This window comes from Cynocephalus volans, chromosome 11, assembly GCF_027409185.1.
Source record: "Cynocephalus volans isolate mCynVol1 chromosome 11, mCynVol1.pri, whole genome shotgun sequence".
NCBI classification, from domain to species: Eukaryota; Metazoa; Chordata; class Mammalia; order Dermoptera; family Cynocephalidae; genus Cynocephalus; species Cynocephalus volans.
The window spans coordinates 90818486-90835231 of record NC_084470.1 but is presented as its reverse complement, the minus strand read 5'-3'; the positions used below and the strand labels follow the sequence as shown (position 1 = coordinate 90835231).

At 42.7% G+C, this 16746-nt stretch overlaps 1 protein-coding gene across 1 annotated transcript in view; it reads right to left on the bottom strand.

Moving 5' to 3' along the window:
* The window catches only part of LMCD1 (LIM and cysteine rich domains 1), a 61168-nt gene extending 44708 nt beyond the window's left edge, over positions 1-16460 (bottom strand). Inside the window, exon 1 of the mRNA XM_063114681.1 lies at positions 16086-16460. Coding sequence (XP_062970751.1) covers positions 16086-16127 — 42 coding nt within the window. The 5' untranslated portion in view covers positions 16128-16460. The remainder of the gene's footprint in view (positions 1-16085) is intronic.
* Between the last annotated feature and the right edge of the window lie 286 nt (positions 16461-16746).

The following is a 16746-nucleotide window of genomic DNA, read 5'->3' as shown; positions in this document are numbered from 1 at the left end:
GAGAAACTCCACTGCAGGCTTCTCCATGCAACAGAATATATACAAGCACTGGAGAACTCTGGAAACTCAGGCCAATCCATGAGAGTCATTAAGCTTTGCAGGATTTCCATGGCATTTCTGGTCTTGGCTCATTGCTTTGGAAGATCCCTTTCTCCACTCCTGCCCTTGAAATGATTTGCTGACGGAGTGTTGGGGGATCACCATGCGTGCTGGAGCTGGAGGAGCTGAACTTGAACCCTGGCTACTTTTTTTCACTATCCGTGTGATGCCAGCAAGCAGTTTCTGCTTCCTGAACCTCAATTTTTTCACCTTTAAAATGGATCATAATCCCTACCAGCTCTATGAGGTAGTTGTGGGAGTCAAATATGATGATGCACGTAAGATGTTTTGAAAACTGAAAAGTGCTGTAGCAATCAGGGATAAGCAAATATTAGATGTTTACAAAACCTCATGTTCCTCCTTCAAGAATTTTGTCCTCCATATACCATCTGTGTGATTATTTTCTTATTATATTTCAGTAAGCAAATCGCTTTTTGAAAACTTATTTCTTGAAAAAAATTTATTGCTCAAGTGTATTAAAAAAATAGAACCATAAAAAATACAACAAATATGAATCAACATCATGAAATTCTATCTAGATACAACTGCTTTTTAAAAAGCTCTGGGGCTGGCCCGTTGCTCACTTGGAAGAGTGTGGTGCTGATAACACCAAGGCCATGGGTTCGGATCCCTATATAGGGACGGCTGGTTAGCTCACTTGGGAGACCGTGGTGCTGACAACATCAAGTCAAGGGTTAAGACCCCCTTACCGGTCATCTTTAAAAAAAAAAAAAAAGATAAAAAAAAATAAATAAAAAGCTCTATGAAGTTGGGAAAATGTTTGAGATGTTAAAGACATTTCAACACCAGATGAAGACTTTTTCCTTGATATAATCAGAAGGATGAAAGACTTGCAAAGAGGGAGAATGCTGATTAATGTGGTTCAATGTTGTTAATGCATGTCTGTGTACCAACTAAATTCATCTCATAACTAAATCTGTGGCCCATACTTCTAAAACACTGGAAATATATTAGGTTTCTGTGGATTAAAATGTCCTACATTCAATTCACATTCATCATGACTAACCATGCAACCATGGCAATTTAATTAATCCCTCTGAATCTTAGTTTATTCACCTGTAAAATGGGGTTGTAAAAATTAGGCAAAAAACAATGAGCACAATGCCTGGCACATGGCCCAGGCTTGATAAGAGCAGTTCATGTATCTTAGATTTTAGTCCCTCACATCAAAGGCAGAGCATTACTGAAGTTGCTGGAGTTTTGGTTCTAAAGAGTAGGGAATGACTAATAAAACTGAGAAAATTTGAGGCCATTTCTCTACTAGCAAAGTAAAGAGGAAATTAAAGTGATTAATCGGACCATTTGGATTTTAGAAATATCTTAAAATACCAATAAGAAAGCAATTTCACTTAGCAAAACTTTGAATAGTCTTGTCCACTCTTTCAAAAGATTGTTTGTGGTCAGCCTGGTGTCAAGAGCTTGGCTAAAATTATAAAGCACCAAGAGGTGTTGATATTAAGTACTTTTAAAAAAGTGAGTGCCAACTCTAAGCCTTCAGGATAAGAAGAAATATGATCAGTCCAGAGCCTTCTCAGAATTTCTTGCACTTCAAAGAGTGTGTACTTGGCAATGATTCCACCACTTTCCTGAGTTTGGTCAACGTGGCTGAGGAAAGGCAAAACTCTTAAAATCCACACAGATGGAACTTTTCCACTGGCCCTATTTGGGTATAAATATTCATCAAGAACCAGAAACTTAAAGTAGATATTGGTCTGAGCTATGAATGGTTTGGACTAAATTTCAGCTGGTTTTCAGTCATCCCTCTGGCTCTTGTCCTCCAGGAGGACCAACTCTTCTGAGATGTAGCTGCTGTCATTCAGTGATCCAGTCCAACTGCCTCCTAGACTGTGGAAATCACTGGAGTTTGTCCTCAAGAGACTTCAAGCCAGAAAAAAAGGGCCTCAGGTTCAGAGGAAGGTTCAAGTTAGTTGTTTGAAAAAGGAAATGAATCAAGGGTTGGCTCATCCACCATCCTAAAGCCAAACCTTTTATAGACAAGTTTGAAGGAGGGTAATAAAACTTGGGAGCATACATCAAAAGTTCAGGGTCTGGTTTGGCGTGCTGCCTTCCCCTGCTCCTCTCATTTTCTTTTATTTCCTTCTCATCTTAACATTCCCCCTTAATTCTACCAAGGAGTCTCCTTCCCACTCCTCCCACCCCACTCCTCCTTTGCCAGTTCTGAGCTTGGTCCATGAGTCAGAAGGTTTTGGAGAAAGCAACACGTGTGGGGCCCCTGAGGGGCACTGAAAGAGGTTAACAGTCTTCCCCACTCGATTCCACCTCTGTTTTGTGTTCTCCACCCTCATGTTCTCTCTCCCCCTTTCTACCCCTCAGGATTCCCTGTCTTTGTCAGAAAAGAGAACAAAGCTGCTCTTACCTCTTTCCCATTTCCTGATTCCATTCCATTTCCTTTTCTATTCATTAATATTATTGAGCCCTCACTATGTGCCAGGCATCCAGATTTGTTCTCTTTTCTGACAAAGAAAGGGAATCCTGAGGGGTAGAAAGAGGGAGAGAGAACATGAGGGTGGAGGACACAAAATAGAGGTGGAATCGAGTGGGGAAGACTGTTAACCTCTTTCAGTGCCCCTCAGGGGACCCACACGTGTTGCTTACTACAAAGCCTTCTGACTCATGGACCAAGCTCAGAACTGGCAAAAGAGGAGTGGGGTGGGAGGAGTGGGAAGGAGACTCCTTGGTAGAATTAAGGGGGAATGTTAAGATGAGAAGGAAATAAAAGGCAGCACACAAAGGGGAATAAGGCACAGTCTCTGCCCTCAAGGAGCTTACAAATGGAGAATTTCAGCCTACACAGGATATTATGGTACAGGAATTAAACAGGTAAGGCCCCAGTGGCAGATGTCTCAGGGCCATTCAGGAAAATAAATGTGCATTCAGTAGGAGAGTAAACCCATGCTGGTTCAGAGAAAAAAGAACTTGGTCTGAACTAATGGCTTCATGCAGAAGGGCTCTGAAGATGGTGGGGATTTTGGCTCACGGCGAAGAAGACTTTCTCAGCATGCAGAAGAAAAAGTATGTTCAGCAAATGAATGACAGGTCACTTTGGGGGAAGTGGAAGGTTGAAGTGGAAGATGTGGCTGAGAAGGAACCTATCACATACAAACTTTAATGCCAGACTGAAGTCAATGGAAAGATTTGAAAGAGTCCTTGGGACAAAGTTCTCCCTGAACATGATACCTTCATGGGGCTGCAGTGAGAACTCAGCTCTCTGTCCGCCCGTTTGTCCCCCCATCCTTCAGCTGCTTGGATAGATATACTACTTTCCAATTGCTTATCAAATATTGTCTTTATTTTCTAACAGTACTTCAAAGTACAATTTATATACAATAAAAATTCACAAATCTCAAGTATTTATTTGATTACTTTGTATGTATATCCCAAGTGGCCACCAGCAAGATAAAGATAAAAAACACTTTCGGCTCCCCAGAAAGTTCCCTAGTGCCACTTTCTAGGCAATAACAACCTCTTTTTTTTTTTTTTTCTCTTTTTTGACTGGTAAGGGGATTGCAACCCTCGGCACGGTGAGCGCACCAGCTCCAGCCATCCCCATATGGGATCCGCGCACTCTCCCGAGTGAGCCACGGGGGCGGGCTACCACTGCTTCTTATATAAATGTAGTCACTATTCTTATTTCTATCACTGTAGATTAGTTTTGCCTGTCTTTGAACATTGTATAAATGGAAATATAAGGTGTGTACTCTTTTATGTCTGGTTTCTTCTTCTGTCCAACATGTTTAAGATTACCCCTGTTTTTGTATACATTATATATATTTTTTTACTACTAACTAGTATTCTTTTGTATAAATATTAAATGATTTATTTATATATTCTCCTGTTGATGGGGATTTAAACTCCTTCCAGTTTGGATCTATTATGAATAAAACTGCTCCAAAGTCTTGTCCAAATTTTTTTGTGGACATCTGTGCTCCTTTCTCTTGGATATATACCTAGAAGTTCAATTGTGGGGCCATATGGTGGGTATATATTGAACTTATTAGACGCTATCGATTAGTTTTCTGAAGCGGTTGTATCATTTACATTTTCCCTGGCAATGTTTATGAGTTTCAATTGCTTCGTGTCCACTTCAGTCCTGGTAGTGTCAGTATTTAATTTTATTCCTCTGCTGGGTATGAAACGCCGTCTCATTGTGCTTTTAATCTGGATTTCTCTGATGAATCATGATGTGGACCACCTACATTTTCCTACACTTCTTAGCCATTTAGACACCTATTTTTTAAAAATTGGATTTTTAAAATTGATTTGTAGGAGTTACTTATATATCCTGGATACAACTCTTTGTCAAATATATGTACTGTGAATATTTCCTTTCTGTGGATTGCCTTTCACTGCCTCAGTGGTATCTTTTAATGGAAGCAAGTTCACGTGGATGGTCAGCTTCTGCATTTATTTATTGAGCACTCCTGCCAGACGGAAAAGGCACAAAGATGAGAAATTTGATTTCTCTCTCATTGTTCTAGCATTCCATACAGTAATAAGCTATGACAACTTTACAAATCATTTTTTTAAAATTTTTTGATATTATCTCTATTTATCAAGAGTTTCTTCTTGCCTCCTTAGTCTTCACTGATTTTCTATACATACTTGTCCCCTTTTTTTCTTTAAAAATCAGTTGCTTTGCATGTGGAGAAGTGCTGATTTTTCCTGAGTGTTTATGGCAAAGGTTTGGAGCTGTTCTCTGAGCGTTGTAAAGCCGTCTAGCCCTTCTTTCTTGTCATGCTTTTCTACTTTAAAAATCTTATTTCAGGAATCAGGATGGTCTGGTGGCACAGAAGTGGCCTTTCCCACTGGGAACTGGGTGAGGATGGAAGGGGAGGACAACGTTCTGACCACATGGAGGGGCAGGCACAAGTCACAAAACGGATCCCCACATAAAAACGGAGGGATGTCTGTTGGTCACCTCACTCCACTAAAAGTTGACACTAGGTCTCCCAGAAGGTGGGAAGAAATAGATTCTCTGACATCTTAATCCTGACCAATACATAGGACTTAGAAGGTGAACTGGAACTGGAACTTCAGAAAAAAAATCTTTGCGTCTACCAAGGAGACAAGGAGAATGAACAGGAAGAAGTCACACAGAGAGAGATTTTAGCTCAAAACAAGAAAGAGCTTTTTAATAATTAGAGTAGTTAAAAAACATAGACCTTTTCAAAAGGAGGGGTGAGTGCTCCCCAGCAGGCTCCTTACAGCATCTGCTGCCCAGTTCATCTCAAGTTTAAGGTTTTGGATGGAGTGGTTACACAAAATAGAGTTTTAAAAAGTCTTTTGAACCTGAAATACCATGAAACCCTGAATTCTTATCCAATCTTCTGCCAACTAGCTCTGTGACCTTGAGCAAGTCATCCAGCTGGGTCTGTTTCCTTGTCTGTTAAAGAAGGAAGTTGACCTAGAGAATCTCTAATGCCCTTTCACCTTTTAAAAATTAATTTTAAAAAAGTTAATTTTAATTGCTGAAATATAATGTACAAACATTATTCAACTAAGTATATGATGATTTCCCCTGTGATGGTCCCAACTCTGGGTTGGGGCCAAGGAAAGGTACAAAGGCGGGTAGTGACAGCTGTTCTAATTAATTAGCCATGAGTCTTGTACAGGGTTGTGTTTTCCCCATGGGCCGTTTGGGCCTGTTGGCTGTGTAGGAGGACAGACTTGAGAAAACAGGGCTTTTCTATCAAATCTTGCCCTTTCTTCAGGTCTTTGCACAGAGATGATCACCATAATATAATTTTCCAGATAATCACCAGGGAATCATCTGGTTTTTTTTTTTTTCTCTGTTTAATGTACCATATATAACTGACAAAAATCAAGAACCATCATCCTAGTGGCATTTCGATATTCAAACCACGTGTGTGTTTTATTTCAATGTATCACCTGCTCTAAAATATGGCATGAAGGAACCCATATTTTCAGACCAAGTCAGAAATCTGAAGTAAGAACTTTGTGAAAGGAATTGTTTTGATGCAAGATTCTGGGCCTTGCTACCCAAGTTCTCGTATTTCAAAAGGTTAAGTTTCTTTTTCACAGTTCATCAAGACATCCTACTTGGGATTTCTTTTCCTCTAATTAACACTGGAATGGTTTCAGAATTTCAAAGTAAAACTCAGGGCTTACACACTTCCTGTGGTGCTGGAAGTGGGGTTTGCATGTTCTGCTTCCATGTGCTGTGTGCTGAACCTCACGAGGGTGTGTGTGTGTCTGTGAGTGTTCCTTTCTTTCCATATATATTACATAACCTTAGTTATATCTTCTTTTCCTTCTGTCACAACACAAGTCTATATTTTCCTGCAAAAATTCACTCAATGGGGGTGAATTTGCTGGAATGCCATTGCTGGGTATGGGAGAGTCTCAAGCCACTGCCATAAGTAGATTTCTGCATGCCAGCTTGGCAGGCCCTGCTATGCTACCACCCCTAAGTGTTTTAGTTAAGAGGAAGAGGAACAGTATCTCAGATGAACAAATAAAAGATGTGCATTTGTGGGTAGATGGATACATTGGAACATATCCATCCACAGTGCAAGATGGATGATATTCCCCAAGTTAGAAGTCAGACAGGATGGAGAACATGGGTGTCAGATTTGGAAGGCATAAAATCGGACTGTGACCTTATCCTAAGAGCTCATTCATCTTTGTCTTTCAACACTCAGCTCAAATGGTGTCTCCTTGGGAAGCCTTCCCTGACCTCCCCAGGTAAGATTTAGTACTTCCTGTTCTGATCTCCTTCAGTCCCACTTTCGTACCTCAAGGGCTTTAGGCACTGATGTAATTCTTTGATGATTTGACTAGGCTGTTCTTTTTCTGAAACTATCAGATTTTGGGATTCCTTTCCTTTTATTTCTCCATTGCTCAGCTCAGTCCCTGATATATAATAATTATGTAATGCATGTTTGAACAAAATAAGTTATTAAAGTTGGCCAAATCAGAGGCGGGTAAAAAAGTTTAATCAAAATAATATTTTTATTCTCTTTACCATTTCACTATCACTAGCTCTTTTAACGGTGATGATAACTATGTTTAACATACATTCGTTATTTGTCAAGTACTGTGCTAAGATCTTAACAGATTACTGTTATGAATACAGTAACTTTTAGGTCCATTTTATTGATGAAGAAACTGAGGCTCAAAGCTACTATGACTTGTTTAAGGTAACAGGAAATGTGTAGCCGAGCTGGGATTTGAGCCAAGTTTGTCTATTCCAAGAGCCTCACACCTCAATCCACTAAAGCTGTGTGTGTGTGTGTGTGTGTGTGTGTGTGTGTGTATAATACTGTTAAAGCTTTATCTTGATGGGGGGGGTCTTAATATCTTTGGGCTTTTTGGCTGTCTGACATGAAAGCATCTCTTCTCAGAACAATGTTTTAAATGCATAAAATAAAATTACTAAGGAAACCAATATTACTGAAATAGTATCCATATATACAAACAAATCTGTGATTTAGTAACATACCATATGTGCCTTTATTAAGTTAATTTACCAGATCTAGCAGTAGATATAATTACTGTCATTTCAGAGCAGGGATGAGTTTACATGATATGCTGAGGATCTACCTCAGCTGTAAGAGCATATGAAAATACCTGATTTCCATTGGTATCGAAGGCACACGGGCTGCTAAACTTCCAGGGCTTTTGTTTTCATTCATAATTGAAGGAAATGCTGAATTTCAGTTAGAGGTTAGGGATAGAAAGATGTAATATTTTTCCTCATTTAAGTTCCCTGACATCCTCAATTTTATCCACAGATCCCTGGTTAAAAACCTTCCCTCTATCTATTAACAAGATTTCAAGAAAAACTCCCTGCCATCCTTCCTTTACAATAAATAAGAATCCCCCAAATTCTTACCTCTCCCCCCACTAGAGCCAGATCTCCTTAACCAGGAGACCAGCTGGCCACAGAGCCAGGGCTGGGGAGGGGAGCACAGGTGTGCCTTGGTGGGTGGATGGCCCTCCTCCAGGATGAGGGCAAATCTAGGATCCACTTTCCCTCCACTTCTTTCAGCCAATAGATTACCCAGCCAGTCACCTTGGTGGTCAGCCTCATGAATCTGTACCTAGAAATGCCACTTAATCATACCAGCTCAAATAGATGCTCTCTTCCTAAGGGCAGTTTTCTTATAGGGACATTATTCAGCCAAGAGTTCTTTCCCTATGCTCCTGTCCTTTGGTGTCCCTGAGATCAACACCATAGAAAAATATAGCCTGGAGTGTTCAGCTACCTCTGAGGACATACACTGAGCACAGACAACTGGTCTATCACCACATCTCTGCAGAAAGGCTGAAGAGGTAGCTGGTTACCAGGGAGACCCGAGAGCTGCCAGGAGTCCCCCTTGCTTCCTACTTCTTTTCACTCAATGCCACTGGTGAAAAGAAGGCCCTGTTTAAAATGTGACAAGTGGGAGAACTATCACACTCATTCCACAGTCACACTGTGGAGATGACCAGGGTTGGGATGTGGCTCTGAAGACCTGGGAAATCGGAGAGTGTGTGGGAAAGGGGAGAAAGGTACGCATGTGTGTTGGGGAGTGGGGGGAGGTCAAGGAACCCACGGAATCATAGAACACTGACATTATTTGGCCTTTCCCCTACCTTTCGAAAAATGAATTCCACCAGACTCAACTTTACATGGCGGGGACCAAAGCTTTCTTATTCATTCTCAGATTCAGTACTCAGAATAGTAGCACATAACAGATGCTAAATAAATATTTGTTCCATGAAGACATGAATGACTGTTACCCTATCTTATAAGCAAGACATCTGAGGGTAAGTGCCTGTATAGGATTACATAACAGAGGTCAACGATTGTACTGGACAAGGGGAGGGCTGCTTTTAAAAGGGTAGCAAGTAGACATCCAAGACCAATTGTTGACATTCTCATGATTTTTGCATATGATGTGGTTTGAGTATATTTATGTCTACATCCAAATTTATTTTTTTAAAAAAAGAAGATCATGCAACCTTATATCTTAGAAGCCACCTGTGAGGTAGATAAACTGAACTTGGCCTTCCACCTTCCAGCACATACGGACCTATGGGATTTTTGCACTGTGCTGATGAGAGCAGGTACCAGTAACAGAAAAGAAAAATATTTACTGAGCACTTACTATGCATCCAGATACTTTATGTCCTTTACTTCACTAAACTATTGTTTAAATGTAGAACTATGGTTAGAGTTTTTTTCCCAAATGGGAAATCAGAGGTCCAGAGAGGATAAGTAACTTGGCAAAGGTCTGGCAAGTAGCAGACCTACGAGTCACATCTAGATCTCTATGCTTGGAAATGTTGTATGTTTAATTGCTTCTCTAAATGGCCTCTGAACCTTGTGGCCAAAGCTAAGTTCACAGCCAGACTTTTCACCTGACCTTCTGAAGTTTGAGGGTGTGAGGTAGACTAAAACTGAGACACTCTGGGTGTGTAAGTGACAGAATAAAGAGGACATCTTCTTCTTCTTCATTCATAAAAGATGCTGTGAGTCAATGCGTCTCGGTCTGGCACAGCTCAGTTATGTCATATGTACATTTTGGGTATGTCATTTCTCCCCCTTTTCCCATCTGCAACATGAAGGGGTTGAACAAGTCGACCACTAGATTCTGCTCAACTCTTTTATACAATGATTCACTAGCATTTGTCTCCAAAGATAAATTTTACAAAGGATCCAGTGTTTTAAATAGGAGGAGAGAGAAAAAAATCAATCCATAAACAAATCATGTGGATCTGAAACAGCCGCTTTGGTCTGGACACTGGCGCTCCTTTGTCCTTCAAAAGAGTGACTTGCCAAATGGAGCCTTTGTTTTCTTCCCCCTTAGTAATCTTATTTCCTTTTAAAGCATATCCTGGTAGGGGCCTGGGCCATGTTTTGCTTGGTCCTGATTTACAAATTATTGGGTAGACCACAAGTCAGGCTGACCAGTCATGTAGAGATGCACACTCTGAGGCCACTCTTATCCCCAGGCTAGAATTTCCTGGAAGCTCTGGGACTAGGATTGCTAGGAATTTTTTTTTTTTTAATTACCAGGATAATATGTACGATTCCTTAAAAGATCTCTCCACCAGCCTCTTGCCTAGAAAGTTTCATTAGCCTTCTAGAAAACCAGGAGAAATCTAGAAAGCCCTTATTCTATATCTGGGAAATGGCTTTGACTTGTGGTGGGTGACAGTATACTCCTGGTAGTGACCAAGAGGTATCAGAGAGGTGCAGATGCCTGGTGCCATTTGGCAAATGCTGTGTAGTTCCTGAATCAGACCCCATAAATGAGTTCAGTGAGTGAGAAGAACTTTTTCTGTGTGCGAAGCTCACAGAATAATCATAGTCCCTCTTCAGACTTCTGCTTCTGATGAATGTCTTCTTGCTTCTTGTATAGTGGAAAGAGCTTAAGTTTCAGAATCAGAGAGGCCTGAGTTTGAGTTCTTAACGTGTCATCATGCGACCTTAGTAAAGTCCTTTTAAACTCTTAGTTGCAATTTACTTGTTTGTAAAAAGGAAACTAATATTTTTGCATGGTAGTCCTTAAGGCTAAATGAGATAATATACAGGAAAATATCAAGCATCCTCTGTGCCTTTAAGAGATGTCTCTCCTTCCTCGCTTTTGCCTATTCCCAAACGCGTCCATCCTAACACAGTACACATAAGTCTTTTGGAGGCAAGAGTCCAAATAGATGATAAAAGTAAGAACGAGCAATGTAAAAGGGTTTAATTCTCATATAAAAGAGTAGACAGGAGCCCAGGAGTTGATTTGGGAGTTTCAGAAAGCTTTGTAATTGCATTATCATTTCTGTTTTTCTCAAAACACAATTTCCTTATCAAATATTTAGGCTTAGATACCAAATATACATTTCAGCCACTAACAGAATTTTGGTATACATAGGAGACCCAACTTTGTGTTTAACTCTCTCTATAACGGTTTTGTAGAAAGCATTTTCTAGAGCTTCTGCAGATCCATGCTATTGATATGTGTGAAGCTCCAAGAACGTTTCGGGACACCCCAAATGTTCCATGTGAAATTAAGGAAATGTCGTGATCTTGAGGGACTCCTGTAGAAGTGGCTGGTGGCCCTGCACCTGGTGAGATCATGGCAGCTGCCAGCCAAGTCTTCTTCCTGTTATCAAATGATAGAGGATGGGGGGATATTTCCAAACAAAGGCACTTCAAGAGCAACAGCTGTCTCTTAGTTTTGGATATCCCTAAAAGCTGCTCCGCAATTCTGCTTTCAGCGGAACAACGTTTTAGGCCTATTTTGCCACAGTCATCTGTTATTTGGGAGATAACCTTGAGTAAAGAGAAGGTCAGTGGCTAGAGGCAGAAGGAAGCCCGATTCTCATTCAAGTTCTGCCACTTCCCAGGAAAATGAACCCGTCCAAAGTCTCCCAATGAGTAAATGTCTATGGTTATTGTAATAACTCAATCCTCCTGCCAGAAATCTGTTCTTAAAATAAATATTTAAATAGTGTTGGATGAATATTTAAATGGTGGTAGGAAGGTAAGAATTCTCAAGGTCTGTTACTTATCATGGCAAATCTCCACTTTTTTATACAACTTGAATGTGCAAGTGTAAGGAAAGGATGGTTCCCCTTCCTAAAGTCAAACTGGATGCCTTTCCCGGAGCCCAGCCGACTCCAGTGGGTTGCAGGAAAAACTATCCCCTTGCTTCTCTACTCCTTACCTTTTCCTCACCGGAAGGGGCTGATGTAGGTGTGGAAAAGAGAGACACACAGAAGAGCCCACACGGGAGAGCTCCCTCCTGTCCCCAGTCTTTACTCAATTGACTTATTCTTTTTCCTCCTCATCATCTTTGGTCAGTTAATGTGGAGAGATCAGGCTACAGGATCTTCAGAGGGGAACACCAAGGTCAATTTTTCCACCTTCCTACTTCGAGGAGTAAGCCCTGGACTAGTCTCCTAGTCTTGGAGCTAAAATGGCTTAGATTAAAGTTAGAGACCATCTGTGATTAAGGCTTCCACTGCCTCCCACTGCTACAGGTGGCAGATACATTGGTGAAAGTCACTGTCAGCTCCCAACTCCACCTGCACACTAGGACAAGAATCTGCAATTTACAAAGTAATGTTTTCAGCATTTCTTTTTGGAGATCCTTTAAGAGGGACTTGGACAATTTATTTTTATTTTTTTAAATAAGTCTTTTTGTGGGCCAAGTTGCTTATACACCTATAGGCATGTCTCCAATGTCTTGGTTATTAAGGCCTTTAAGTGACAGCTTAATACGTTTTTAAGACTGAGGGAGCCAACGACAATTCTTGTGGAGCCGTGTTTACGTTGGATCAGCTCGCCCGGGAGATGTGCCAGCAGTTTTGCACATTGCAGGGACTGGAGGTGAAAGCAGGAAGGGCTGAGTACAGTGGGAAGGACTAACCTGTAGGACAGGAAAGCCAAGAGGGATGTGACGTGGAGGCGTGGAGAGAGATGCCCTGCTGAACCTGGCAGTGCACTTAGTAGTACCATCATTTAATGCTCCGTGGGCATCGTGTTGAGAGGTGACAAATAGAGCCCATTGTTGCCAGTCCACTGGCACATGCACAGTTAACAGTGAACATGCTCATAATCTCATTGCTCTAATCCTTTCTAAATTCCTACAAATGGCTCCTTGACAGTCAAAACCTCTGCTAAGAAGCCTGACCCCTCTGCGCCTCAGTTTCTTTATCTAAAAAGGGAAAAGAGCCCCGTGTCCCCATCTGGGCTTTAAATTCTGTAACTCCAGAGTGATGTGCTCAGTGACTGGAAATCCATGTTCAGAAGGAAAGACTTTGTTCCACGTAAGCAGACTTTGTTGGGTGATAATGAAGGCAAGATCACTGGTCACTGTCCTAGCTTATCAAGGCTGACCAACTGGCTTAGGTTCAGCTGAATGAAAGTTGGTTGCTCTTCAGGTGGGACAGTCTTAAATAATAATGTGTCCTATACTCACCAAAAGACTCATTTAGGCATCAATTTGTTCATTGAAATGTACCACCACCACCACCAATAATAGTGGCTAACTCTGGGTGCTCATGTCTGAGTCCCTTATATACATCATCTTATTCAGCTATCACAGCCGCCTTGGGAGGTAGATGCTGCTACCATCTCCTCAACTGTCAGATGAGGTGAGGACACAGACTCAGAAGTTAGTCAGCTTGCCCAAGAGCACACAGCTAGTAAATGGTGGAGCTGGGATTTGAACCCAGACCTGAAGCCAAAGCCTGTACTGGTAACCAGTATTCTTAATAAACAATAGAAGAATAAATCCATGACAGTGGTTGGTTCCACCAAGAGAAATGGCATTTGGCCTTCAAGGCCCTTTGTTACCAAAGAATGTTGGCAATTTCACCATTCTCAGAGAACTCTCTGTGCCAGGAAAACTTCTCCTTCCCGGGAGAAAAACAAGAGATGCCGCAAAAGCAGCCAGTAGTAGCATTTGACTTAGCACGGAAGAGACAATTTGGGGAACTGTTTCTAAGCTCTGCCACTACATATGTATGTGACCCACGGTCAGTCCCTCAGCCTGTGTGGGATCGGTTCGATGATCTCTAAGGCTACTCCAGTTTTTGGATTTTAAGTTCCCTCTTTTAAAGACTTTCCAGCTGCTGGGGATTCCCTGCCTGCCCCCTTGTGGGGAAGGTAGTGGAGACAGTGTGGATGCCATTTTAAACCATTTCTCAGTTTGTAAATAGGTCCTCTGCAGCTCTAAGATTCTATGAAATTGTTTCAAAATGTCTAAGTGTGATTACGCATCCTAAAGCCAAATGTTATAAAACTCCCCACTGTTACAGATTTAAAAAGTAAATATGCAATAAAACCTTTTCAGCACACTGCTGATGTGACACAGTACTTAACGACTGCTGTAACGCTCTGCAGGGCGAGCCTCTCTCCACTCCCTTCCCTTCCTCACCTTTTTGAGTTGAAGACATTGGTTAATCAACAAAGCATTCATCCTCCTCCTGATTGCTGCAGTCCCAAGAAGCAAAAAATATCTGCCCTTTCATCTCTACCCACCACATTCTTTCTCTAAGCCTGTAATTGGATCTAAATGGAAAATAAACCCTTTGCAGGCCAAGGAAGTTGGCACTAGAGGGTGACACGAAGGGGAACATGTCCCACCTCTAATCCAGATAATCACACTCTCCTATGCAAAGGAAAATAAAAACAAGGCTTCTTCCAACTGGCGACCCAGGCCTGTGGAGAGGGAGCATGTTTCCATAGACTTCGTCTCACCTAACATGTTCACATCAACCAGCTTATATTCAAAATACCCAGAAACCATTTTATTTTCCAGAGAACAAACGAACCATGTCACCATAGCCTTGAACTCCTCTACTTCAATTGAATTTGGGGAGGTAGTTTAGAAACACAAATAGCACAGTGCTACAAGTTAAAAAATAACAATGCATAAAATGTACCATATGCCAATATTGTGGTCTTAGCTGGACAGAGATTCTCAGTGATTCACCCATAGTTTCTTGAATCCTGCTGTATATGGAATGGCTATGTTAGTGCTATGTTAGAATGGAGATGAGCAAGAAAAGTTCACCCTCAAGGAGTTCAGAAAGATGTATAGAGAGACAAGAGGACTGCATGCTTAAGTCACTAATAGGTATAAATTAATAGGTATTTTCCAAAGGTCTAAAGGGTTATGGGAATTCCATAGAAGAAGAGATGACCTGATTCTGCAAATAGTCTGGCAAATGCAATGAGGCATGGTACATTCCAGAGAGATGCCCAGATTAAATGTGACTTGGTGTGCATATCCAGAAAGATCCACTGGACTCTGTGTGGAGGTCTGGGGCAGGTCATCCGTGGAAGGGCGCGGCTATAAATTAAATGGTGCATGGGGTGCCTCTAAGTGTCTGGCTTGCATTTTTATTTTTATTGTGACACTATCTTTTATCTTTTTTCCTCTCAGTCTTTGCTGCAGGTAATGGAAGATGTTTAAGGAGGATTTTGCTCTGCATGATTAAATCCCCTCAAATCTGAGTTGAACAATTACTGCTTTGCGAGAGTAACCCACAGTGTCACCATTGCTACTACCGCTGCTGTGAGGGAGGAGGGGATTGTCATCTCCACATTAGAGACGAGGAAACTGAGGCTCAGGAAAATGACTTGGTCAATACCATGCAGTTAAAAAGTGGCAGGGCACTGGTCTGAATGCCTATGGCTTTCCTTACACTCTGCTGCCTGCTGGAATCAACTCTCTGTGACCCTGGGCCTCAGTTTCCCCATCTGTAAAGCCTAGGTTGTCTCTCGGCTCCCTTCCTGTTCACATGTCCTCTAAGTCTCCCAATTGCATTCAGGTTAGTGGCAAGTGGGTGTTAGAGGCACAGCTGCAGGCCTCTCCTGCGGTACTTTGCCTGTGACCTTCTGGGCTCCTGGCCAGCCCTTCTTGAAAGGGAAACGTGCAGACCCTGGGGACAGAAATTAGTTCCCTTGTGTTGAAACTGCTGTCACTGCCAACATCACCAACTAAAGAAATTATGTGTGTGTATGTGAGCGCGTGCGCGTGCACGCGCGCGCATTGGGGGAAAAACACAAAACACTAGTATAGGATAATAGCAAAAGGGCAGGCTCCCGGTGAGTAAATATTACATGCCTCCATCCCTCCCACTTCAACCACGGAAGGGGTCAAGGAGAGGGGAAGCTGCAGCATGTTTCCTCTATAGACCTTAAGATAAAAAAAACCCCAAAACAAAATAACCCAAACACAAAAATCCACCTTAATTAAATTTTAATGAGCATCCCCGAAGAACTCAGGCCCTTTGCAAATACTTTACACAATGGCATGAAGAGTGGATTTTGGGGCGTGTGCCTGTTAGCTCAAAATGTATTCCCAATTATTTTGCTTTCTGCAAAGTCTTGGGATTTGATGAGTTTCCTTCTCATTCCCTCTAGCGAACGGATGGGAAGGGAAAACAGGGGAAAGAAAGAATCTGGGTCGGTACGGATCCCCGCTCACCTTCTGAACTCCCGGGTTGAGGTCCTTAGCCACCTTTGCCATCTTCCTCCGGGTCGGACAGACAGCGCCTGGCTTCTCAGGCAGAGGCGCGAGGGCGCGCGGCGGGGACGGCGGCGGCTGAATGGCCAAAGGCGCGGGCCGGGGGAGCTGTGAGCGCGGCCGGGCGCCGGCGGGCCGCTTTAATTGGAGAGCGCGACTCCCTCTAAAACGGCGCCAGCCAATCCGCGCGGCGCTCGCGCGAGGCCGGCCAATCCCAGCGCGAGGCCGCCCCGCCCCGCAGGCGCCTCTACCGCTGACCGCGAGCGCCCCGGAGCGCAGCGCCGCGCCGGCCTGACGTCAGCGCCCCTGCCTGCCCGCGGCTCGCAAATGTCCCTCGGGCGGCAGGAGCCCGTCCCCACGCCCTTCTCCTTTAAAGGGCGAGGGCCAGGGGGTGGGGCGGGCGGCGGGGACCCCGCGATCCATTCAGGGCAAAAGGGAGCGTGACCAAACGGGAAGACCGAGGTATTTTTAGTGAGCGGGGTCCAAAAATAAATGTTGAGCTCGGTCCCCTGCCCACCCTTTCTGCCCTGTCGTCGGGGGCGCGGGGACTTGCAGGAGCTTGACTCACTGTCCCAAACCAGGGCAAGTTCTCCAATCGCCAGAGAGGAGATGAGTAAGATTC